Source organism: Felis catus, chromosome X (genome assembly GCF_018350175.1).
Source record: "Felis catus isolate Fca126 chromosome X, F.catus_Fca126_mat1.0, whole genome shotgun sequence".
Lineage (NCBI taxonomy): Eukaryota > Metazoa > Chordata > Mammalia > Carnivora > Felidae > Felis > Felis catus.
This window is the reverse complement of record NC_058386.1, coordinates 127287740-127315622: the sequence shown is the minus strand read 5'-3', so window position 1 is coordinate 127315622 and position 27883 is coordinate 127287740. Positions and strand designations below refer to the sequence as shown.

Here is a 27883-nt window from a genome sequence, read left to right as displayed (position 1 = left end):
CTGGTTTTTGTTGTTGTTGTTCAATTTCTTTCATTCATGTCTCATACTTTTCACAGTATAGGCCTTTCATCTCATTGGATAAATTGATTCCTAAGTATTTAATTCTTTTCAGTTCAATTGTAAATGGGATTGTTTTCTTAACTTTTCTTTCTGCTACTTTATTATTAATGTATAGATACACAATAGATTTCTGTATATTAATTTTGTATCCTGCAACTACTGAATTTATTTACTGAATAAAAGCATTTCTTTGCAACTTCCTGTGAATCTATAATTATTTCAAAATAAAAAGTGAAAAGAAAAAAGCTTTGGAGGAAACAATATTTACAATCAATACTTTTGACTACTGATTTCTCTATAGTAAAAAAAAACCCATGCCATAGAAAGGTTTATTTCTATGCAAAACATTTGCAACATGCATTACAGAGACTGAAAACCTATTAATGTATAAGGTATTTTATTGCCAGTTTGTAAAGAAAAGCACTAGTATTTCAATAGAAAAATGTGAGAAAGAAGTGAACAGGCAGATCGTTAAAGCATGAGTCAGCAAATATTCTGTAAAAGGCCAGATAGTAAAAACTTTTAGGTTTTGCTAGCTGTACAGTCTCTGTCACAACTGTTCAGCTATTCAATTCTTCAGCAGTAGGGTGAAAGCAGACATACTCAATATGTAACCAAGTGAGTATCATGTGTTCCAAAACAGGTGTGATAAAGACAACTGCCAGGCAGATTTGGCCTGTGGGCCATAGTTTGGTAACCCTTGCATTTAAAAAATATGTCTATACAGATGGCTAACAGACACATGAAAAGATGCTGAACATCACTCATCATCAGGGAGATGCAAATCAAGACTACAATGAGATACCACCTCACACCTGTCAGAATGGCTAAAATCAACAACACAAGAAACAACAGGTACTGGCGAGGATGTGGAGAAAGAGGAATCTTCTTACACTGTTGGTGGGAATGCAAACTGGTGCAGCCACTCTGGAAAACAGTATGGAGGTTCCTCAAAAAAATTAAAAATAGAACTATCCTATGACCCAGCATTTGCACTTAGGAATTTACCCAAAGGACACAAAAATACTGACTTGAAGGGACACATGCATCCCAGTGTTTACAGCAGCACTATCAACAATAGCCAAATTATAGAAAGACCTCAAATGTCCATTGACTGATGAATGGACAAAGAAGATGTATATACACACACACACACACACACACACACACACACACACATACTGGAATATTACTCAGCCATCAGAAAGAATGAAATCTTGCCATTTGCAATGATACAGATGGAGCTAGAGAGTATTATGCTAAATGAAATAAGTAGACAGAGAAAGACAAATACCATATGATTTCACTCATATGTGAAAATTAAGAAACAAAATAAATAAGCAAAGGGAAAAAGAGAGAGAAAAACAAACCAAGAGCTAGATTGTTAACTATAGACAACAAACTGAGGGTTGCTGGAGGGGAGGTGGATGGGGGGATAGGTTAAATGGGTAATGGACATTAAGGAGAGCACTTATTGCAATGAGCACTGGGTGTTGTATGTAAGTGATGGATCACTAAATTCTACTCCTGAAACCAATATTACATTATATGTTAATTAACTGGAATTTAAATAAAAACTTGAAATAAAGTAATAATAATTTAAAAATAAAAATAAAAGATGTATGTCTAACAAATATAAATGTCTAACAAATGTTCTTATTGGCCTTATTAGTAAATGAATAAATTAAAATTATTACAATAAGAGCTTTACCTACCAAATTGGAAAAACTATCTTTAAAAAATAAGCATACTCTATTTTGATAGGTACATATATATTGCTGTAGAGAATGGAAATTGGTATACTTTTTAAAAATACTGTGGGAACATTTTTTAAATATTTATTTTGAGAAAGAAAGAGCAGGAGCAGGGCAGGGGCAGAGAGAGACAGAGAGAGAGAGAATCACAAGCAGGCACCACACTGTCAGTGCAGGGCCAAATGCAGGGCTTAATTTCACAAACTGTAAGATCATAACCTGAGCCAAAATAAAGAGTTGGACGCTTAACTGACTAAGCCACCCAGGCACTCTGAAATTGGTAGACTTTCTAATAAAGTAACTTAAATGCATCAAGACTCGTAAAAGTTTAGATCTTCAGATTTAACAATTCCACCTTCTGTGTTCCTATTTTAAGAAAATTATCAGAATTATAAACAAGGATGTCACTATTAAATAATAAGGAAATGAAAGAAAAAAACCCTACATGCTCCAGAGAAAATTGGTTAGGTAAATCTTGGTAGTCCATATTCTGCAAATTATAAGAATTTTTTTGAAGATTTCATTTTTTAAGTTTTATTTTTATCCCAGTTAGTTCACATAAAAGTGTAATATTAGTTTCTGGTGTAGAATTTAGTGATTCAGCGCTTCCATAAAACACCCGGTGCTCATCACAAGTGCCCTCTTAATCCCCATGACCTATTTCACCCATCCCTCCACCCACCTCCCTTCTGGGAACCATCAGTTTCTTCTCTATAGTTAAGAGTCTATGAATTTATGAAACAATCATAGGATGAAGATTTAAAAATTTTAAAATGTTTATTCATTTATTTTGTGAGAGCGAGCACAAGCAAAGGAGGGGAAGAGAGAGAGAATCCCAAGTAGTCTGCACACTGCCAGCACAGAGTCTGTCGTGGGATCGATCCCATTAGCATGAATGAGATCATGTCCTGAGCCAAAATCAAGAGCTGGATGCTCAACTGACTGAGCTACCCAGGTGTCCCAAAGATTTAAATTTTTATTGATAAAATCACTCTTAAAATATTAAGTTACAAAGGCAGGGTACATGGGAAAAAAGTGGAAGGAATGATGCCAGGCTGTTAACAGTGGTTTCATCTGCATGGTAGAATGGTAAATATAGGTAATTTTTAAAATCTTTCTCATATGTTTTATGCTTTACAAATTCTTTATGATACTTTTATTGCCATGGGGTGGGAAGCCAAACAGAGAGAAACAGAGACAGAGAAAGAGAAGTAAAAAGAAGTAAGAGAAAAGATAAGATGCCAGCAAAGCCTTTTACTCCCCTTGCTATACCCTTTGCATATACTGAAGATTTTCTAAAGCATTTGGGGGGGGGGATTTTTTTTTTACTTTTTGGGTTTTTTTTTTGGCACAGTGGGCAAAGTCACTTATGAAATCATTATCCTGTTATATTGATGTCATATCATTAGGTCAAACTACCCTAATTCATTTAGTCCATTCTAGTTGGTAAGATGTATTTGTTCATTCATTCACTTATTAATTCATACTACTCAACCTACAAATATTTCTGTTCTCAGGAAAATTCTAGGCACTTGTTTTAATTTTGTTCCATAAACAATATAGCACTGGGTAATTGGTTGCTAAAAATAACATTCTTAACCAGTAAATTATTGGCAGTACTTATAACTATTATTTTAATGTCTTTTATTTTTCCCTTAAAAGGGCCAGATGGTCATGTGACTAAATATGATTTGGATTGGCTGGTGAAAAACAGCTATGAAGGGCAGAAACAAAAGGTCATCCAGCCTAGAATCTTATGGAATGCTGAAATCTACCAGCAAGCCCAAGTTCCATCTGTAGATTTCCAGAGCTTCCTAGAAACAAATGATGGATTAAAGAACTTTCTGCAAAATTTTCTGCTGTATGGAATTGCATTTGTAGAAAATGTCCCTCCCACTCAAGAACACACAGAGAAGTTGGCTGAAAGGATCAGCTTGATCAGGTAACTTATTAGTTTCTAATATCTATAGTAATAATTTCCAGAGCATTAATACCAGTAAAATAACAACAGGGTATGGTCACCTTGTTTTTAATCATGAATATTTTGTGGTCTGAATAAAGTGATTCCCATTTATAGTGCTTTATTTGAGGCCCAGATTTCTAATCTCTAAAGACACTTACATGTTAAATATGATGAAGACTTCAAAGTCACTGTAAAATTTTTCAGCTTAGTGGTCCTCAAAGTGACAGGTACCATTGTACACTAGGAGGAGGACTAACTTTGAATAAAGAGAATCAGGTAGTATTCTGAGTTCCACCATCAGGGGATTGTGTGAACATAGGCAACTCCATTACACTCACACCTGTACCCTCCACCTCCACCTCTACCCCCTTGGCCTTGATTTTCCCATCTGAACAATTAGAGGATTGAATAAAATGGTGTCTAAAGATCATCCAGTTTTGACCTACTATGATTGCTAAGGCTTGATTCAGAGACTAGTTGTTAATAATACTGCCTTACACAATATAGCACGTAACCAACAAATTTACACCATTATTTTCTTTTGGTCATTATAGAAATCATGATAAGTGTATATTTTATCTCCTGTTCTGCTGAGCCACTTGAGACCCACATATATTAAGTAGGTGGCTTGCCCAGTATTGTTCTGCTAGTAGGTAGTAGAACTGGGATTTGGGGTAGAGCTGAGATGGTGGTGTACTAGGAGGACCCTATCTTTGCCTTGTCCCTCAAACACAGATAGATAACTATCAAATCATTCTTAATACCCAAGAAATTGACCTGAGGAGTGATAGAACAAACCACAACTAGAGGGAGAGAAGAGGCCACATCAAGGAAGGTAGGAAGTGCAGAGACGCAATTTGGGGGAGAAACGTACTGTAGGTGCTGTGGGAGGAAGAGGGCCCTGGTTGCAGAGAAATGTGAGAGAGAGTGGAGCACACAGGGATAAGCACAAGGAGATCACTTCTGCACAGCCATTGGCCGGGAAAACAAGAGGGGCTGATTTTCATGAGTTTTTGCAACCAATGGGGCTCAAAGACTGGAATTTTAGAGGTCCCCAGACTTGACTGGGATAGAAACCTGAGGACACTGCCTGACTCCTAGAGAGAAGGCAGGCAAACAACCTGGGGATAGATGGCTCGATATGAGGAACTACTAAGTAAGGCACACGAGAAGAGACTATTCGCTCTTCTTGGAGCACATCTGTGAGAGGTGACATTGCCTTTCTGAGGACAAAAGATGACACCATTTTCCTCTCCCGCCCCTCGGCATAGGCATAGAGATACCTGCAGAGGGTAGCTAACCGGGAAATTAGCTGTTTAGCCTTCTTGCTCCAAATCCCACACCCACGTGCTCTGGTACACCTACCCTTCCATGTCAAACTGTATCCATTTCAGTGTGGCAAAACCCTTTCCCAGAGGACCAGCACAGGCCCCTGCCACAGCAGGTCCCCAAATTTTGGAGTTCTAAAAGTCAGCAGGCTTGGCTGAGATAGATCCCAGAGTATACTGTGCTGCTCCAAGCAGGCATATGACTCAGAGACAGTGTTAAAACGGTGATCTGAAAAACACATAGGACACACAACGGAAAATTATTTGCTCCTCTGGGGGTGCTTTTCTCAGAGCAGGAAGCATGGACTCCCTTCTACAGGGACAAAGGAGCAGGCTGGCACAATTTTCCTCCCTCGCCCCTCAGCATAAGCCAACTTCAGGAAAACAGCACAGTGCCAACACAAACTGACTAACCTGCTTACACGAAGTTACACTTTGTGCTGCTGGTACTGCTTTTCTCAGGCAAGCGTGCCTAGGATCAGCACAGCAGGCCCCTTCCCCCAGAAGATCAGCACAAACCCCTGCCCACACCATGTCTCCCAACCAGAGAGTTGTTCAAGGCTTCAGTTCTAGTGGAAGTAGCATCAGGCCCCTTTTAACAAGGAGACCAGAGCACACCTAGTTAAAATGCACCACACTTTGGCTAAGGTGCAAACACTCCCCACTGCATGCAAGAAGAGCCTCTGCAGGAACTGACCTGAGGGAGAGAGCAGCCAAAACACAGCAGCAGAATCACACAACACACATCAAAGACACTCCCTAAAGCACCAGGCTCTGGATGCTATATGACCTCTTCATACAGCCATTTACACTCAGGAGCAGAAACTAACAGACTTTTCTAACACAAAGAAGAAGACAGAGACCTAGACAGAATGCCAAGACAAGAATTCATCTCCAAAGAAAGAATAAGAAGAGGTCATGGCCAGGGGTCTAATTGAAACAGACAGACATAATTTAATATGCCTGATGGAGAATTTAAAGCAACAATCATAAAGATACTTGCTGGTTGGAAAAGTATGGGAGACATCAGGGAGACCCTTACCACAAAATAAAAGAGTTAAAAAACAATCCATCAGAAATGAAAAATGTGATAACTGAGATTCAAAACCAACTGGTTGTAATGACCACAAGGATGGAAGAAGCAGAAGAATGAATGAGTAATATACAAGATAGAATTATGGAAAATAATGAATCTGAACAAAAGAGAGAAGAGTGATGGATCACAAGAATAGACTTAGGGAACTCAGTGACTCCATTAAATGTAATAATATTTGTATCATAGGGGTCCCAGAAGAAGAGAGAGAAAGGGGGAAGATTTATTTGAGGAAATAATGGCTGAACACTTCCCTAATCTGGAGAAGGAAAGAGACATCCAGAATCAGGAGGCACGGAGAACTCCCATAAAAATGAAAAAAAAGCAGGCCAGCAAGATATATTGTAGTTAAATTTGCAAAACATAGTGATAAAGAAAAAAATCCCAAAAGCAGCAAGACAAAAGAAGTCCCTAACTTATAAGGGAAGATCCATAAGGCTAGCTGGAGATTTCTCAACAGAAATTTGGCAGGCCAGAGAGAATGGCATGATTTGTTCAAAGTACTGAATGGGAAAAACCTGCAGCCAAGAATACTCTATCCAGCAAGGCTATAATTCAGAATACGAGGAGAGATAAAGACTTTCCCAGAAAAACAAAAACTAAAGGAGTTTGTGATCATTAAACCAACCCTGCAAGAAATATTAAAGGGGGCTCTTTGAGTGGAAAGGAGAGAACAAAATTGACAAGGACAACAAAGGATCAAAGAAAATCTCCACAATGACAAAGCAAGTAATAAAATGGTATTGAGTACAGATCTATAAGTAATCACTCTGAATGTAAGTGGACTAAACACTCCAATCAAAAGACATAGGGTGTCAGAATGGATAAAAAAAGAAGACACATCTGCATGCTACATATAAGAGATTCATTTTAGACCTAAAGACATCTGCAGATTGAACATGAGAAATATTTATCATGCAAATGGACATCAAAAGAAAGCCATAATAGCCAAACTTGTATGAGACAAACTTGATTTTAAACAAGTCTTTGTAAGAAGAAATGAAGAAGGGCACTATATCAAAATAAAGGTGACTATCCCATAGAAAGATATAACAATCATAAATATTTATGCCCCCAACTTGAAGCATGCAAATATATAAACAATAGCATATATAAAGGAACTAATTGATAAGAATACAATAATAGTAGGGGACTTTAACACCCCACTTACACCAATGGACAAATTAAGCAAAAAATCAACAAGGAAACAATGGCTTTGAATGATACACTGGACCAGATGGACTTAATAGATATATTCAGAACATTTCATCCCAAAGCAGCACAATACAGTTTTTTCAAATGCACATGGGACATTCTCCAGAATAGACCACTTACTAGGTCAAAAAACAGACCTCAACAAGTACAAAAAGACTTTTATCATACCATGTATGTTTTATGACCACAACACTATGAAACTTGAAGTCAGCCACAAGAAAAAAATTGGAAAGACCACAAACACATGAGGGTTAAACAGCATGCTACTAAACAATGAGTGAGTTAACCAGGAAATCAAAGAAGAAATATAAAAATACATGGAAACAAATGAAAAATGAAAACATGATGCTCTAATATCTTTGGAACTCAGCAAAAGTGGTCCTAAGAAGGAAATATATAGCAATACAAGCCTACATCAAGAAGCAAGAAAAATCTCAAACAACCTAAACTTACACCTAAAGCAGCAATAAAACAACAACAGATGAAGCCTAAAGCCAGCAGATAAAGGGACATAATAAATATTAGACCAGAAATAAATGATATAGAAACTAAAAAACAAAACAAAACAGTAGAACAGATCAGTGAAACCAGGAGCTGATTTTTTGAAAAAATTAATAAAATTGATAACCCCCTAGCTGTTGCAGACTTTGAGTCTGGAGTTCTCTCTTGTCCAGCAAGAGAGTGGATGCAGAATTGAATATGAGAGAGGTTAATGTCCGGGAGGTGACAAGAGCCTCGAATAAGGGTCCTTGCTCAGTTTTTATTAGGATCAGAAGGCTTACAAACGTGATGGATGTGCAGAAAGAGACAATGAAACAGTAACATTAACCCGTGTGTGATAGAAAAGGGGTTTCGAAGATGTGCAGTGTTAGGGGTTTGGGTCCATACAAAACAAACTCACGGTGCCAAGCAGATGGTTTACAGCAGGCACAAGGCACCACGTCTGTATATCTTAGCTTGCCTACAGGATAAGAGAGATAGAGCAGGCTACCTTAGGATCAACAAGGCACTTTTCTTTTGCTAATTAGCTCCGCTCTGGGCAATTTCACCGTGCTGCAGTCTATAGCCCTGTTTACCTGTTTACCTATTCTGGACCTTAAGTCCTGTGACAGCAGCTTTCTGTCTTGTTCTATGCTGGGAGCACTTTCGCCCTATTTGCCTAATCTTGGATGCTTTCATTGTAAGCCTTGTTAACCCATTGGTACAAGCTCAGGGAATTCCAAAACTTATTCCCCACACTTAGCAAGTCTTATCAAAAAAAAATAGATTGGTCTCAAATAAATTAAATCAAAATTAGGGAGGAGAAATAACAACCAACACCACATAAATACAATTATAAGAAAATATTATGAAAAACCATATGCCAACAAATTGGACAACCTGTAAGAAATGGATTAATTCCTAGAAACATAAACAACCAAAACTGAAACAGGAAGAAATAGAAAACTTGAACATACTGATAATCAGAAAAGAAATTGAATCAGTAATAAATCTCCCAACAAACAAAAGTCCAGGGCCAGATGGCTTCACGGGTGAAATCTAACATTCATTTAAAGAAGGGTTAAAACCTATTCTTTTCAAACTGTTCCAAGAGATAGCAATGGAAGGGAAACTTCCAAACTCATTCTATAAGACCAGCATTACCCTGATTCCAAAACCAAAGACTCCACTAAAAAACAGAACTACAGGCAAATTTCCCTGATGAATATGGATGCAAAAATTCTCAACAAACTACTAGCAAATCGAATCCTACAGTACATTAAAAGAATCATTCACCATGGTCAAGTGGGATTTATGCCTAGGCTTCAGGGGTGGTTCAATGTTTACAAATAAATGAACATGACACCACATTAATAAAAGATAGGATAAGAACCATATGACCCTCTCATTAGATGCAGAGAAAGCATTTGACAAAATACAACATCCATTCGTGATAAATAAAAAAAAAACCCTCAACAAAGTAGGGATAGAGGGAACATACCTCAACATAATAAAAGCCATATATGAAAAACCCAGAGCAAATATCGTCAATAGGGAAAAACTGAGAGCTTTTCCTCTATGGTCAGGAACAAGATAGGTATGTCCAATCTCACCACTGTTACTTAACATAATACTGGAAGTCTTAGCTTCAGCAATCAGAAAACATAAAAAAATAAAAGGCATCCAAATAGACAAGGAAGAAGTCAAACTTTCACTATTTGCAGATGACCTGATACTCTATTATAGAAAACCCAGAAGATTCCACCAAAAAATTTGCTAAAACTGATACACAAGTTCAGTAAAGTGACAGGATATAAAATCAACATACAGAAATGTGTTACATTTCTATACTCCAATAATGAAGCAACAGAAAGAGAAATCAAGGAATCACACAAAATTGCACACAAAAAAGGTAAGATACCTAGGAATAAGCCTACCCAAAGAGGTAAAAGATCTCTATTCTGAAAACTAGGAAACACTGGTGAAAGAAATTGAAGATGACACAAAGAAATGGAAAAACATTCCATGCTTAAGGATTGGAAGAACAAATATTGTTAAAATGTCTATATTATACACCTTTAATGCAATCCCTATCAAAATACCACTAGCATCTTTCACAGAGCTAGAACAAACAATCCTAAAATTTTTATGGAACCACAAAAGATCCCAAATAGCCAAAGCTATTGGGATTAGAAAGCAATCTTAAAAAAGAAAAGCAAAGCTGGAGGCATCATAATTCTGGGCTTCAAGTTCTATTACAAAGCTGTGGTGATCATGACAGTATAGTAATGGCACAAAAACAAACACATAGATCAATAGAACAGAATACAAAACCCAGAAAGTAACCCACATCTCTATGGTCAATTAATCTTCAACAAAGCAGGAAAGATGAGAAAAAGTCTCTTCAACAAATAGTGTTGGGCAAACTGGACGGCAACATGCAGAAGAATAAAACTGGACCACTTTCTTATACCATACACAAAAATAAATTCAAAATAGATGAAAGATTTCAATGTAAGACAGGAAAACCATCAAAATCCTACAGAAGAACAGAGGCAGCAACTTCTTTGACTTCAGCCTTAGGAACTTCTTACTAGACATGTCTCCAGAGGCAAGGGAAATGAAAGCAAAAATGAACTATTGTGACTTCATCAAGATAAAAAGCTTCTGCACAGTGAAGGAAATGATCAACAAAACTAAAAGGCAGTGTTCAGAATGGGACAAGATATTTGCAAATGGCATTTCTGATCAGGGGTTAGTATCAAAAATGTAGAAAGAACTTATCAAACTCAACACACAAAAACCAAATAATCTTGTCAAGAAATGGGCAGAAGACATGAGTAGACATTTTTCCAAAGCAAACGTGCAGCTGGCTAACAGAGACTTGAAAAGTTGCTCAACATCACTCATCAACAGGGAAATGCAAATCAAAACTACAATGAGATATCACCTCACATCTGTTGGAATGAATGGATGAAACTAACAACACACGAAACAACAAATGTTGGTGAGAATACAGAGAAAGGAGAACCCTTTTGCACTGTTGGTGGGAATGCAAACTGGTACAGGCACTCTGGAAAACAGTATGGAGGTTCCTCAAAAAAATTAAAAATAGAACTACCCTATGACCCAGCAATTGCACTGCTAGGTATTTACCCAAAGGATAAAAAACACTGACTCAAAGGGACACATGCACCCTGATGTTTATAACAGCATTACCAATATAGCCAAATTATGGAAAGACCCCAAATGTCCATCAACTTATGAATGGATAACGATGTGGTATGTACATACAATGGGATATTACTCAGCCATCAGAAAGAATGAAATCTTGCCATTTGCAATGACATGGATGGGGCTAGAGTGTTTTATGCTAAACAAAATAAGTCAGAGAAAGATACCATATGATTTAACTCATACGTGGAATTTAAGAAACAAAACAGGTGAACATAGGGGGAAAAGATAGGCAAACCAAGAAATACACGCTTAACTATAGAGAACAAACTGAGGGTTGGTGGAGGGGAGGTGGGTGGAGGGATGGGTTAAATGGATGATGGGCATTAAGGAGGGCCCTTTTTGGGATGAGCACTGGGTGTCATATGCAAGTGATGAATCACTGGGTTCTACTCCTGAAGCCAAGACTACACTGTATGTTAACTTGAATTTAAATTAAAAAAAAGAATGAAATCCTGCCATTTGTAATGACATGCATGGAATTAGAGAGTGTAATACTAAGCTACATAAGTCAGTCAGAGAAAGACAAATGCCATATGACTTTACTTATATGTGGAATTTAAGAAACAAGACGAATGAGCAAAGGTGTAAAAAGAGAGAGAGGCAAACGAAGAAAAAAACTCTAGAGAACAAACTGATGGTTACCAGACAGGAGGTGAAGGGGGAAGGGTTAAATAGGTGGTGGCAATTAAGGAGTTCACTTGTCATGATGAGCTGTGGGTGTTGTATGGAAGTGTTGAATCACTCTAGTGTACACCTAAAACTAATATTACACTGTATGTTAACCAACTGGAATTTAAATTTAAATTTAAATTTTTAATTTAATTTTTAATTTAAAAATTAAAAAAATAGTGTGATGTATATATAACAGTGCTACCAGAATATGTTCACTAATAACAATTCAGTAATTAATTAAAAAATACTAGAATTCAGATAGGTCAGGCTTCCTGATCCTAAATACAGTGTTGTTTCCACTTGCCAGTCTGCATTTCTATGTAGTACTTGGATTGATCTTGTGTAGTATTAAATGTGATGTAAACATACTTTGTTATAATTAGTACTTTCCTTTTACTTGATAAGGGCTAGATATAGCTCATTATGTAGCAGATAGTGTGCTGGGTCATTTGCCCTATCCTTGTACAGCATAATCAACATTTTGAACCATTTAGTTATAAACACATTTTAAGAACTTTCAAGTAATGAACCTGTGCTGCAAATAAATTGAGAGGGCTTTAGGGATTATAGTCCATGAGAAAGGATGTTTCCTGTTTGGCCTTTGAGGGTTCAGAAAATAAGATGAACACTGAAAAGTAAAGAATTAAAGTGACCTTTGGTCAGATGTGAGCCACCAGGAAAATAATTGTAAAATCAAAACCCATGATGTATATCTCAAGGAAAGATACAGCAACAGTGATACAGCATCTCACTAAATACTTGCTAACAGAAACTATCTTCTCTTTTTCTTATTCCTCCCTGTCCAAAAGATGGGTGAGGACCTACATTAACCACTTCTAAAAGCATCTGCATAAAGACATCTTTTTCTATGTAAGGAAAGTGAGCATAGGAAAGAACCTTGAATGTGAAAGCTATTAAAAGTAGGCATATAAACAAAGAGGAATGGTTCCCTAAGCTTTGAAACAACAATATACAGTTGACCCTTGAACAATGCGGGGGCTTAGGGGAACTGACCCCCCCACCCACACCACATGTTGAAAATTCATGTATAACTTTTTGACTCCCCCAAAACTTAACTGCTAATAGCCTACTGTTGACCCGAAGCTTTACCAATAACAATTAACATGTATTCTATATGTTATACGTATTATATACTGTATTCTTACAATAAAGGAAGCTAGAGAAAATAAAATGTTAATAAGACAATCATGGGGAGCTTGGGTGGCTCATTTGGTTAAGCATCCGACTTTGGCTCAGGTCATGATCTCACCGTTCATGGGTTTGAGCCCCGCGTCAGGCTCTATGCTGACAGCTCAGAGCCTGGAGCCTGCTTCAGATTCTGTGTCTCCCTCTCTGTCTGCTCCTTCCCCACTTGCACTCTCTCTTTCTCAAAAATAAATAAACATTAAGAAATTTTTTGAAAAAAAAAGAAAACCATAAGGAAGAGAAAATATATTTACAATAATGTATTTATTGAAAAAACATCCATGTACGAGTGGATCCATGCAGTTCAAACCTGTGTTGGTCAAGGATCAACTGTTCTTTCAGTTTTCCCCCCAACTTCCTAAAATATTAATCAGTTACAGAATTGTTAAGACTGGTGGTGTGTTCAAAGGTCATCTACACCTTACGGACAGAAATCTGGAGCCAAAAAACTAATGTTATTTGTGAATAACTAAAGAAGTTATTAGAGTTGTAAAAGACAAAATTAAAAATTTCAAATAGTTAAAAATCTTTCTTCATTTCATTTGACAGAGAAACCATCTATGGGAGGATGTGGTATTTCACTTCAGACTTCTCCAGGGGTGACACTGCATACACCAAGCTGGCTTTGGATCGGCACACTGACACTGCCTATTTTCAGGAGCCCTGTGGGTAAGTGGATTCGAATTTTCCATATTAGGATCTTTACATGTGATGGTCTTGAATAATTTCTTAATCATTTTCCATTCTATTTGAACCAATATCATATCTGCTGCTGACGTTTATGACTATTTCTTTTTATTCTCTTAGCAACATGGTCATTTTTAAATACCCTTGCTCAGTCTTAGAACTTACAAGAATAAGTTTTTTGAAATGATTGAAAATACACCTTACTACATAAGTGGATCTTAATTTTGCTTAATTTACATTTTGTCAAAGTAATTACAAATAACATAAAAAAGTATTGCCTAACCATTAATTTTGGAATTGCACAGTTTTCTTATATTTAGTTATATTGCAAAGAGGTCAATATTCTATACACAGCTGCTTTGGGTGGTGTTAACAGGAATTTGAATTCAATTTATAAGAAGGTGCAGAGGAGGAATTAATGAAAATTTTTTCACATAGAACCAGAAGTTGCTGAGCTAAAGATATACCATACTTTTTCCCCTTTATTGATATATAGTTGACATAAAACATTATATAAATTAATAGCTGATATAAAACATTATATACATTTAAAGTGTATAGTGGTTATATATTGTAATCTGATTATCATTGTAGCTAACAGAGAGTAGATCTTAAATGTTCTCACCACAAAAATAAAATGATAATTATGTGACATGATGAATAAATACCATACTGAACTTATCTACTATTTGCCACTTATTAGAGGTAACTTTGTAGTTGTTATTTTGTTGTTATTGATCTTGCTCCTGCATATATAGATGATAAGCCTGAGGCACAAAGATACTACTAAAGTGAGTGTACATATGCATTTATAAAGAGCATATGAGCGGGTGATAATATGCAATTGATTGTGGCTACATAGATTTTCGTAAAGAGTTTGGAACTTAAGAATATTTGGTTCAGGAGAGGAAGAATAAAGCAGCTTTTAGAGGGTCCTTGTCAATGTTATCAATATATGAAGATCCCAACAGCCTGCATCCTCATTCTAGGGGGTGCAGAAGGAAGAAAGAGGAAATGGGATGAGAAACAACTAGACAGAGGTTGACATTCAAATACTGAAAAACCCTTTTCTCAAATTTGAGCAACTCACTACCAAAGATAAGCAGTTAGTTGTCTGTGCCTTTAATTTAACCCTTTCTATTCAATGACAAGGACCAAGTACATTAGCAGTATAGTAAGAGTGGTTGAGAGTTCAGGCCATGTCATCAACAGATCTGGATCTGCATCCCAGCTGGCACATATGTTAGCTTTGTGATTTTGGACAAATAACTTCTCTGTGCCTCAGTTTCCTCGTTGGTAAAATGAAACTAGTAATAAAACCTATTCATTAGTATTGCTCAGGGATTAAATTACATAATGTATTTAAAGCACTTGGCATACTGCCTGAAACATATTAAGTGGTCATGAAATGCTAGCTATGATTATTATCACTTTAGCCATTGTCATCATCATCATCAACATTGTTATATGCCTTGTCCTTTTTGAAGCTACCTTTGCTCTGGATCTCATATTTTCCGGCCTCCTTGGAGATTTCTCTCTCCTACATATTCACCCTTTTCATACCTATTGAATCCTTCCTATCAGCTTCTCATATCTTCTTTGGACTCTGTCTCCCTCTAGTTACAGCCCTGCCTTATTCCTCCCCTTCACATCTAAACTTATTAAAAGAATCATCTACCTTCAATATCTTTTTATTTTCATTTCCCATTCATTCCTCAAATTCATAGTCAGCTAGTTCATCCAACCCCCTCCCAATTAAAATTACTCTCTCCAAAGTCACCAGAAACTTATTGCCATACCCAGTGTGTACCTTTCAGTCTACATCTTACTTGACCCCTGGCGAATGCCATTAACCACTACCTCTTCTTAAATATCCTTTCTTTTTTTAGTTTTCCTCCTACATCTGACCACTTTTCCTCAGCATCCTGTGCTGCCTTTTTTCCTCGGTCCATTTCTTACTTGAAATGATCTCTCTAAATGACTTCTTCCATGATCTTGGCTTTGGCTATCACCTACCGACAACTACAAAATCCACCTCTCTTCTGAGTTAAATAACTTCAACTAGCTACTAAACAATCTTGACCTAGATGTTTCACAGAAAGCTCAAAAACCAGAACTGAACTCTCTCATTTGATTTTTTTAATATTTATTTATTTTTGAGAGAGGGAGAGAGAGAGAGAGAGAGAGAGAGAGAGAGAGAGAGAGAGAGAATGAGTGGAGAAGGCACAGAGAGAGAGGAGACACAGAATCTGAAGCAGGCTCCAGGCTCTGAGCCATCAGCACAGAGCCTGACGCAGGGCTCGAACTCATGAACTGTGAGATCATGACCTGAGCCGAAGTTGGACCCTTATCCGACTGAGCCACCCAGGCACCCCTGACCTTTCTCATTTTAATTGTGTTTATATTAGATTCTCCTTGATTTTATTCCTTCTATCTGCATTCATATTTATTACTTATTTTACTTTGTTATTTACTTTTATGTTTATTATTTTACTAAATTTTTATTAATTTTATCTTCCCCTTGTTAATTTGGGAATTCTAGTTGAGTTTTCTAGCCCATTAAGTCACTTTTCCTTTCCCTGTTAACATTTTCAGCCACAAATGACTCAACTATTTCAACATGGCCCCTAACTTAACTTCAACCCCTCATACTCCCTCATTATAATCCAATTACAATTCTCCATCTTTGCATATGACAAGTTACTCAAGTGAAAAACCTGAAGTCATTCTAGATTTTTGCTTGTTCTTTGTCCACCACATTTAATTAGTCATCAAATCTACTATAGTATCTCTTTGGTGTGTCTTTTCTACACCTTTCTTTAAGCTCAAGCCCTCAGTATTTTTGTCTATTTCAGTCATCAAGTTGTTCTCTACATTTTTTGTCATCTTGCTTCCCACAAGTCCATCTCCCATACTATCATCCTAATCAAGTCTTAAAAATGTTAATGTGACCATAGAGCTTCCCAGTTTAAAAGCCTTTTGTGATTCTCTGTTCTATGCTGATAAACACTTCTTGCTCTCTTCCTTGAATATACCTTGTAAAAAATGTCCTTTCTTTGTGGCCCCTCTATATCTTGTATATAACTGTATTATAGTTCCTATCATAATCTTATTGATATTTCTATGCTTCATCTTTTCCTACTAAACTACAAGCTTCTTTATTTTTTTATTTTTTAAATTTTTTTAATGTTTATTTTTTGAGATAAAAAACTTTTTAATGTTTATTTTTGAGATTTTTAAAAAATTCTTTTAATGTTTATTTTTGAGTTTTTATAATTTTTAATGTTTATTTTTGATACATATTTTTTTTAATTTCGGGCTTCTTTAAAACAGAGACTATATCTTATTCATGTCTGTATTTCCAGGGTCTGTCACATATAGGCTTTAATTCATATTGAATATGTTTAGAAGAAACCTGTAATAGTATTAGTATTTCAAAGCACAAAAAAGTACAACTGGCTATATGGAAAGATAGTTAGGAAATGAAAATGACACAAGTAGATTCAGTAATTATTTCATATATAATTTTCTAAAATTTTGATATGTTCTCTTTTTTCCACTGAACAGAAGACTTTAATTTTTCCCTTTTCAGCATTCAAGTGTTTCACTGTCTTAAGCATGAAGGAACAGGTGGCAGGACACTGCTGGTAGATGGATTCTATGCAGCAGATCAGGTACTTCAAAAGGCACCTGAGGAATTTGAACTCCTCACCAAAGTGCCACTGAGGCATGAATATATTGAAAATGTTGGCGAATGTCACAACCACATGATTGGGGTTGGGCCAGTCTTAAATACCTACCCATGGAATAAAGAGCTGTATTTGATCAGGTGAGCACCAAAGAACTATCCCCCACTGTAATGTACTTACCCATTATTAGCCTTCAAATGTAATGAAAATCCCTAAAATCCTTATACTGACCACATTTTAATCTTGCTATTTTAAGTCTCTTTATTAACAATTTCTGTTATTATACTTCCCATGGAATAATAAATAGGCCAACAGGTAAAGAATACTAGATTTTAAAATGAAAACATTATTAAAATCAAAAAAGTGATTAAATTGTGCTCAGTGACCAAACAGCTAGAGTACCCAAAGGCATCATGACCACACTTGTCTGTAGCCCACATTTATGCAAATCCCCTGACCTGTATATCCAACAGTCTACTAGATAGTGCCACTTAGGTATCTTATAGCATCATAAAGCACATCATATTCAAAATTGAACCCATCATCTCCACTCATTTCAGTCTGCTCCTCCACACTCAGTTGTAAATATAAAAATAAACTGTTTCTCCTGCCTTTGTCCCTGGATTTTAATAGGAACTGCATAAATACTAATTCACTGCCATCGGATAACCTCCTCTAGAAAACTCTCTCTTAGTCATCTCTTGTATCCCCGTTGCTTAGAACAGTGAGCAGGTATTTTTTCCAACATTTTTTTTTCCAACATTTGACGAGAAACATTTTTAAACATATAGAAAAGTTGTAAGCATTTACAGTAAAACCCATAGGCCCACCACCTAGATTCTACCAGGAAGGTATTGCTATATGCTTGTTTTCTTATCTATCTGCCTATCTGCCTGCCTGTCTATCTATTAATCTCATTTTTGATGCATCTCAAAGTACATTGCAGATATGACTACATATCCCCCTAAATGCTTCAGCATTTATATCTTTAAGTAAAGTTCAATATTTGTTTACAAATTTTTAATTTTGAAATAAAACTTACATAAAATTATGTTTTAAAATATCAAATATACACTTGCTGAATTTGGGCAAATGCATATACCTATGTAAACCAAACACCTATCAAGATATAGAATGTTCCTGTCACTGCAGAAAGTCCCTTATACTCTTTCCTAGTCCAACACTGCACAGCCACCCCAGAGGAGATCATGGTTTTGATTTTTGCCACCAATGATTAGTTTGGCCTGTTATAGAAATTCATACCATAGAATAAATGCTTTTATTAACAAACACCTGGGCTGTTTCTAATTTGGGGTTATTATGAATAAAACTGCCATGAGCATTCATAGAAAAGTATTTTTGTAGATATGTGTCTTCATTCCACTCAGGTCAATAGCTACAAGTGGAATACTGCGTCATAGAGTAGGTGAGTGTTTAGTTTCATAAGTAACTGCCAGAACTTTTACTAAAGTAGTTGTTTGATTTTATATTGTCATCAGCAGTGTATGAGGATTGTAGCTGCTCCACACCCTTGCCACTACTTGCTGTTGTCAGTCCCATTAGTTTTAGCCATTATGGTGGTTATCTCTTTGGGATTTAATTTGCATTTTTTTGATGACTGATGATGTTGAGCATCTTTCCATGTGCTTATTGGCCATTTATATATCTTCTGAAATACCTGGTTAAATCTTTTGCCCATTTTTTCATTGAGTTGTCTTTTCATTATTGAGCTGTAGGAGTTCTTTATATATGCTGGTCACTATTTCTTACTGAATATATGTTTTAGGAATATTATTTTCTATGCTGTAACTTACTGAATATATGTTTTAGGAATATTATTTTCTATGCTGTAACTTACCTATTTATTTTTTAACAGTGTCTTTTAATGGGGAGAGAATTTTAATTTTAATAAAATATAATTGATTATTTTTTTCTTTAACAGTCATTGTTTCTATGACCTGCATAAGAAATCTTTAACTACCCCTATGACATGATGACATTCTCCTATGCTTTCTAAAAGTATTATAGTTTTATTTTTACATTTAAATCTGTGATCTATCTCAAATTAATTTTTTCTATGTGGTGAGGTATAGGTAGAAGTTCATAGTTTTTACATATAGGTATCCAGGTGTTGTAGCCTCATTGAATTGCCTTTGCAACTCTGTCAAAAATCAAATGGCCATGTAAATGGGGGTTTGTCTCTGGGACCTCTATTTGATTCCATTATGTATTGGTGGATCCTTATGACAGTTCCACACTGTCTCAGCTAGTGCAAGTTTATACTAATTTTTTTCTTTATTTTTTTTAAATTTACATCCAAGTTAGCTAGCATATAGTGCAGCAATGATTTCAGGAGTAGATCCCTTAATGCCCCTTACCCATTTAGTCCATCCCCCCTCCCAGAACCTTTCCAGTAACCCTCTGTTTTTTTTCCATATTTAAGAGTCTCTTATGTTTTGTCCCCTTCCCTGTTTTTATATTATTTTTGCTTCCCTTCCCTTATGTTCATCTGTTTTATATCTTAAAGTCCTCATATGAGTGAAGTTATATATTTGTCTTTCTCTGTCTCATTTCGCTTAGCATACTACCCTCTAGTTCCATCCACATAGTTGCAAATGGCAAGATTTTATTCTTTTTGATTGTCGAATAATACTGCATTGTGTGTGTGTATATATATATACACATACCACATCTTCTTTATCCATTCATCCATCGTTGAACATTTGGGCTCCTTCCATACTTTGGCTATTGTTGATAGTGCTGCTATAAACATCAGAGTGCATGTGCCCCTTCAAAACAGCATACCTGGATCCCTTGGATAAATATCTAGTAATGCAATTGCTGTGTCATGAGGTAGTTCTATTTTTAATTTTTTTGAGGAACCTCCATACTGTTTTCCAGAGTAGCTGCACCAGTTTGCATTCCCACCAGCAGTGCAAAAGAGATCCTCTTTCTCCCCATCCTCGCCAACATCTGTTGTTGCCTGAGTTGTTAATGTCAGCCATTCTGACAGGTGTGAGGTAGTATCTCATTGTAGTTTTGATTTGTGTTTCCCTGATGATGAGTGATGTTGAGCAGTTTTTCACGTGTCGGTTGGCCATCTGGATGTCTTCTTTGGAGAAGTGTCTATTCATATCTTTTGCCCATTTCTTCACTGTATTATTTGTTTTTTGGGTGTTGAGTTTGATAAGTTCTTTATCGATTTTGGAAACTAACCCTTTGCCTGATATGTCATTTGCAAATATCTTCTCCCATTCCGTTGGTTGCCTTTTAGTTTTGCTGATTGTTTCCTTCACTGTGCAGAAGCTTTTTATTTTGATGAGGTCCCAGTACTTCATTTTAAGTTTACAGTAATTCTTGAAGTCAGATAATATGTTTATCTTTGTTCTTTTTTAACATTATTGTGGATATTTTAGATCGGGGGTCTACAGATTTTTTTTGTAAAGGGCTAGATAGTAAATATTTTAGGCTTGTGACATATATGGTCTTTATTGCAACTACTCAATACTGTTGTGGATGTACAACAGCAGCCATAAACAACATATAAATGAATGAGTGTGACTGTTCTAATAAATATTATTTACAAAAGTGGTCAGTGGTCTGGATTTGGCCCACAGACCATAGTTTGCCAACCCTCGTTCTAGATTCTTTATATTTCCATACAGATTTTTAAATCAGCCTGTCAATTTCTAGGAAAAAGCCTGTTAGGGTTATGATTGGGATTGCTTTGAATCTATAGATCATTTTGGCGATAACTAACAAACTAACAGTTTTGAGTCTCCCAATCCATGAACCTGATGTATCTTTCTATTTATTTAGGTCTTCTTTAATTTCTCTTAGCAGTGTTGTGTAGTATTGAATATACAGATCTTATATTTCTTTTGTTAATTTTATTCCTAAGTATTTTTATATTTTCATGGTATTATAAAATAAAATTTTAATATTATTTTCAAATTATCTGCTGCATTATATTAAAAATTGATTTCTTTTTAAATTAGCCTTTTATTCTATATCCTTGCTAAAGTAATTCATTATTTCTAAGTTTGTGTTTTTTGGGGTTTCTTAAAATTTTTCTATATGCAAAATCATGTTGTAGGGATAGTTTTATTTCTTCCTTTGCAATTTATATGCTTATTCATTTGTTTTTCTTACCTTATTGCACTGGCTAGCAACTCCAGCACTATGTTAAATAAGGGTGGCAAGAGCAGACATCCTTAGGATGAAAGTGTTCAGTGTTTTGCCCGGTATGATATTAGCTATAAGAGTGTTGGTGATGTCTAGGGGCACTTGGGTGGCTCAGTCGGTTAGGCGTCCAGCTTCAGCTTGGGTCATGATCTCACGGTCCATGGGTTCAAGCCCCATGTCGGGTTCTGTGCTGACAGCTCAGGGCCTGGAGCCTGCTTCAGATTCTGTGTCTCCCTCTCTCTCACTCTGCCCTTTTCCTGCTCACACTGTCTCTCTCACTCTCAAAAATAAATAAATGTTTAAAAAAATTTTTTTAAGTGCTGGTGATGTCTTTTATATTCTGGATGAATTTCACTTCCAAGTTTCCTGAGATTTTTTTACATCATAAATGGGTATTAAATTTTAATAAATCCTTTATATTCATGTCAGTCATCAATGAAAATAACTATGTGATTTTTCTTCTTTATTCTGTTAATATTGTAAGTTATATTAATTTCAAATGTGAAACCAGCCTTGTACTCCAAGGATAAACTATGCTTGGTCACAATTTATTACTATACACACACAACGTGTATGTGTGTGTGTGCATGTCTGCGTGTGTATATTTAATACTATGGGTTCAATCAAGAAATAAATACCACACATTAGTTTCTTTTTGTTGTTTTTTTTCTATTTTAATTAATGAGCAGTTAATATACAATATTAATTTCAGGTGTACAATATAGTGATTCAACAATTTTATACATTACTAAGTACTCATCATGACAAGTATACTCCTTAATCCCCATCACCTACTTCTCCCATCCCCACCCACCCACCTCCCCTCTGGTAACCATCAGTTTGTTCTCTATAGTTAAGAATCTGTTTCATGGTTTGTCTGTCTCTCTTCTTTTTTCCCTCTGCTTGTTTTGTGTCTTAAATTCCAATATGAGTGAAATCATATGCAATTTTTCTTTCTCTGACTGACCAGTTCACGTAGCATTATACTCTCTAGCTCCATCCATGTTGTTGCAAATGGTAAGATTCATTCTTATATATGGCTGAATAATATTCCATTTATATATATATATATATATATATATATATATGTACATACACACACACACACACCACATCTTCTCTATCCATTCATCAATTGATGAACACTTGAGCTGCTTCCATAATTTGGCTAGGCATGCGTGTATCTCTTCCTTGCATAAGTTCCTTATATATTTTTGGATACTAACCCTTTATCAGATATGTCATTTGCAAATATCTTCTCTGATTCCCTAAGTGGCCTTTTAGCTTTGTTGATTGTTTCTTCACTGTGCAAAAGCTTTTATTTTGATGTAGTCCCAATAGTTTACTTTTCTTGTTGCTTCCCCTGCCTCAGGAGACATATCTGGAAAAATGTTGCTAAAGAACTTATAAAACACAACACCCAAAAAACAAATAATCCAGTTAAAAATTGGAAAGAAAAAAGTGGGCAGAAGACATGAGTAGACATTTTTCCAAGGAAAACATACAGATGACCAACAGACACATGAAAAGATGCTCAACATCACTTGTCATCAGGGAAATACAAATCAAAACTACAATGAGATATCTCGTCACATCTGTCAGTATGGCTAAAATTAACAACACAGGAAGCAACAGAAGATGTTGGTGAGGATACAGAGAAAGGGAAACCCTCATGCACTGTTGGTGGGAATGCAAAGTGGTGCAGCCACTCTGGAAAACAGTAGAGAGGTTCCTCAAAAAAAGAAATAGAATCATCCTGTGATTTAGCAATTTCATGACTAGGTATTTACCCAAAGAATACAAAAATACTAACTCGAAGGGACACATACACCCCGATGTTTATAGCAGCATTGTTTACAATAGCTAAATTATGGAAAGAGCCCAAATGTTCATCCATTGACTGATGAATGGATAAAGAAGACAGAATATTACTCAGCCATAAGAAATAATGAAATCTTGCCATTTGCAGTGATGTGGATGGAGTTAAGAGTATTATGCTAAGTGAAACAAGTCAGGAAAGACAAATAGCATATGATTTCACTCATATGTGATTTAAAGAAACAAAACAAACAATCATAGCAGGGAAAAAGAGAGAGGAAAACCAAGAAACAGACTCTTAACTATAGAGAACACACTGATGGATACCAGATAATAGGTTGGTGGAGAGATGGGTTAAATAGTTGATGGGGATTAAGGAGGGCACTTGTGATGAGAACCAGGTATTGTATGGAATTGAATCACTAAATTGTACACCCAAAACTGATATTATACTGTATGTTGACTAACTGGAATTTAAATAAAAACTAAAAAAATAGGAAAAAATGTTGGGGGGAGTTAAGATGGCAGAGGTGTCGGGAGACCCTAGGCTTGCCCTTTCCCTCAAATACAGCTGATAAATATCAAATCATTTTGAACACTGAAGAAATAAATCTAAGGACTGAGAGTAAAAATTCGTGGTCTGAGGATCTCCTGGGTATCACAGGGAGAAGCAGTTACCCTGCTTGGAGCGCATTTGGGAGAGATTGCACAGCCTCTTTAGGGGCAAAAGACCTGGCAGATGCCACTGACCTACCCTGTTCACTAACATAGGAACAGGAACACTGGCTGAGGGCAACAAGCCTTTGTGCTGGCTTTCTGCTACGCTTTACCAAAAACTCTGCACTACTGCATGGTTGTGCAACCGGTTTCTGGGACAAGCCAGCACTGGCCACAGCACAGCAAGAACCTCCCCCAGAGGGTCAGCATGGGTCCCCGCCATGCAGATCTCTAAAATACGGAGTTGTTTTTTTTTAACGTTTATTTATTTTTGAGACAGAGAGAGACAGAGCATGAACGGGGGAGGGTCAGAGAGAGAGAGACACAGAATTTGAAACAGGCTCCAGGCTCCCAGCTGTCAGCACAGAGCCCCACGCGGGGCTGGAACTCACGGACCACGAGATCATGACCTGAGCGGAAGTCGGCCGCTTAACCAACTGAGCCACCCAGGTGCCCCTAAAATACGGAGTTTTGAAACCCAGCTGTGTGCCTGAGATAAAACACAGGAGTGCTGTGCTGCCTGGTAGGCAGACAGCTCAGATGCAAGCAGGGTTAATGCGGAGATCTGGTGGAAGCCAGAGACACAAGAGAGGTGATTGTTCTTCTGTGAGGGCCTCCTGAAGAGAGGTGGGTGTGAATTCCCCAATCCAGGGATGAAAACAGGGCGATGCCATTTTCACCACACCCATCAGCACTGACCTACTTCAATGAGCAAAACAGTGCCACCAAATGGAGGCCAGAGCCACTTACACCAAGCCCCGCCCCCCTGCAACCTACAGGTACATCCTCACTAGGGCAAATCCATCTAAGAATTAGCACAGAAGGCCCCACCCCCAGCAGACCAGCACAAACCCTCACAGGCACCAGGTGTACTGATCATAGAGTGCTACAAAGCATCAGTTCTAGGGGGAATACGATCTAGCTTCCTTTGGTTCCCCCTGCCCTTGGGATACAAAAAAAGCAATTAGAAAAACCTTTTTTTAATCTAGTTTCTTTTAACAAGCATACCAAAGCACATCTATAATCTAGTTTCCTTTTTATATCTTGAAAGTATGGTAAGACAGAGGAATTCACCCTAAAATAAAGAACAGGAAGAAGCAATGGCCATGGATTTAATCAATACAGATATAAGTAAGATGTCTGAACTAGAATATAAAACAATAATTATAAGGATACTAGCTGGACTTGAATAAAGCATAGAAGACACTAGAGAATCACTTACTGAAGAGATAAAAGAACCAAAAACTAGTCAGTCCAAAGTTAAAAATGCTATAACCAAGATGCAAACCCAGATGTATGCCAAGACAACAAGTGTGGACAAAGCAGAGGAATGTATGCATGATATAGAAGATAAAATTATGGAAAATAATGAAACTGAAAAGAAGAGGGAATAAAAGGTATTGGATCACAAATTTAGACTTAGGGAATTCAGCAACTCCTTAAAGTATAATAACATTCATATAATGGGAGTCCCAGAAGATGAAGAGAGAGGAAAAGGAGCAGAAGGATTATTTGAGTAAATTATAGCTGAAAACTTACCTAACCTGGGGAAGGGAACAGAAGACATCGAAATACAAGAAGCACAGAGGACTTCTGTTAAATTCAACAAAAGCCAGCCATCACCAAGACATATCATAGTCAAATTCACAAAATACACAAAGAGGTGTGAAAGCAGCAAGGGGAAAAAAAGTCCTTAAACTATGAGGGAAGACAGATCAGGTTCACAGCAGACCTGTCCACAGAAATGTGGCAGGCCAGAAGGGAGTGGCAGGATATATTCAATGTGCTGAATGGGAAAAATATGCAGTCAGGAATACTTTATCCAGGAAGGCTGTCAATCAGAATAGAAGGAAAGATAGTTTCTCAGGAAAACAAAAACTAAAGGAGTTCATGACCACTAGACCAGCCCTACAAGAAATATTATAAGAGCCTCTTTGAGTGGGGAAAAAAGGACCAAAAGCAACAAAGACTAGAAAGGAACAGAGAACATCACCAGAAATACCCAACTTTACAGGTAACACAAAGGCACTAAATTACTATCTTTCAGTAATCACTCTGAGTATAAATAGACTAAATGCTCCAATCAAAAGATATAGGGTGTCAGAAAGGATTAAAAAAGATCCATCTATATGCTGCCTACACGAGACTCATTTTAGACCTAAAGACACCTGCAGATTGAAAATGAAGGGATGGAGAGCCATCTATCTTGCTAATGGATGTCAAAGAAAGCCATAATAGCCATAACTTTTTTCAGAAAAAAACTGTATTTTAAACTAAAGACTGTCACAAGATATGAAGAAGGGCATTACATCATAATTAAGGCATCTATCCTTCAAGAGATCTAACAATTGTAAATATTTATGCCTCAAACTTGAAAGAACCCAAATATATAAATCAATGAATAACAAACATAAAAAAAACTCACTGATAATAATACAATACTAGTAGGGGACTTTAACACCCCACTTACATCAATGGACAGATCATCTAAGAAAATCAACAAGGAAACAATGGCTTTGAAAGACATACTCAATCGGATGGACTTAACAGATATATTCAGAACATTTCATCCTAAAGCAGCAGAATACACGTTCTTTTCTAGTGCACATGGAACATTCACCGGAATAGACCACATACTGGGTCACAAGTCAGCCCTCAACAAGTACCAAAAAAGACTGAGATCATACCATGCATATTTTAGGACCACAATTGTATGAAGCTTGAAGTCAATCACAAGAAAAAAAAATTGGAAAGATTGCAAATACATGGAGGTTAAAGAACATCCTACTAAAGAATAAATGGATGATGGGCATTAGGAGGGCACTTGTTGGGATGAGCACTGGGTGTATTATGGAAGTGATGAATCACTGGGTTCTACTCCTGAAACCAATACTGCACTGCCTGTTAACTAACTTGAATTTAAATTCAAAAAAGAGGGGCGCCTGGGTGGCGCAGTCAGTTAAGCGTCCGACTTCAGCCAGGTCACGATCTCGCAGTCCGTGAGTTCGAGCCCCGCATCGGGCTCTGGGCTGATGGCTCAGAGCCTGGAGCCTGTTTCCGATTCTGTGTCTCCCTCTCTCTCTGCCCTTCCCCCGTTCATGCTCTGTCTCTCTCTGTCCCAAAAATAAATAAACGTTGAAAAAAAAATTTTAAATTCAAAAAAGAGAATGAATGGGTTAATCAGGAAATTAAAGAAGAAATTTTAAAAAGTACATGGAAGCAAATGAAAATGAAAACACAACAGTCCAAAACTTTTGGGATGCAGCAAAGGCCATCCTAAGAAGGAAGTTGCAATACAAGCCAACCTTAAGGAGCAAGAAAAATCTCGAATATACAACCTAACTTTATGCCTAAAGCATCTAGAAAAGGAACACCAAATAAAGCCTAAAACCATCAGAAGAAGGTAAATAATAAAGATTGGAGCAGAAATAAATGATATGGAAACAAACAAACAAAAAACAGAACAGATCAACAAAACTAAAAGCTGGTTCTTCAAAAGAATTAATAAAATGTATAAACCCCTAACCAGATTTATCAAAAATAAAAGAGAACAGTTTCAAAAAATAAAATCATGAATGAAAGAGGAGAGATCACAATCAACACCACAGAAATACAAAGAGTTATAAGATAATATTATGAAAAATTATATGCCAACAAACTGGGCTATCTGGAAGAAATGGACAAATTCCTAGAAACATAACAAACTACTGAAATTAAAACAGGAAGAAATAGATAATTTGAACAGACCCATAACCAGCAAAGAAACTGAGTCAGTAATC

At 36.6% G+C, this 27883-nt stretch overlaps 1 protein-coding gene across 5 annotated transcripts in view; it reads left to right on the top strand.

Moving 5' to 3' along the window:
* The window catches only part of TMLHE (trimethyllysine hydroxylase, epsilon), a 74812-nt gene that overhangs the window by 38970 nt on the left and 7959 nt on the right, over positions 1 to 27883 (top strand). For 4 of the 5 annotated variants that reach the window (XM_023249394.2, XM_023249392.2, XM_045050599.1 and 1 more), the window contains 3 exons: positions 3477 to 3756; positions 13558 to 13677; positions 17288 to 17524. In XM_023249394.2, coding sequence (XP_023105162.1) covers positions 3477 to 3756; positions 13558 to 13677; positions 17288 to 17524 — 637 coding nt within the window. The remainder of the gene's footprint in view (positions 1 to 3476; positions 3757 to 13557; positions 13678 to 17287; positions 17525 to 27883) is intronic. The other variant, XM_023249395.2, reaches the window with a different exon arrangement.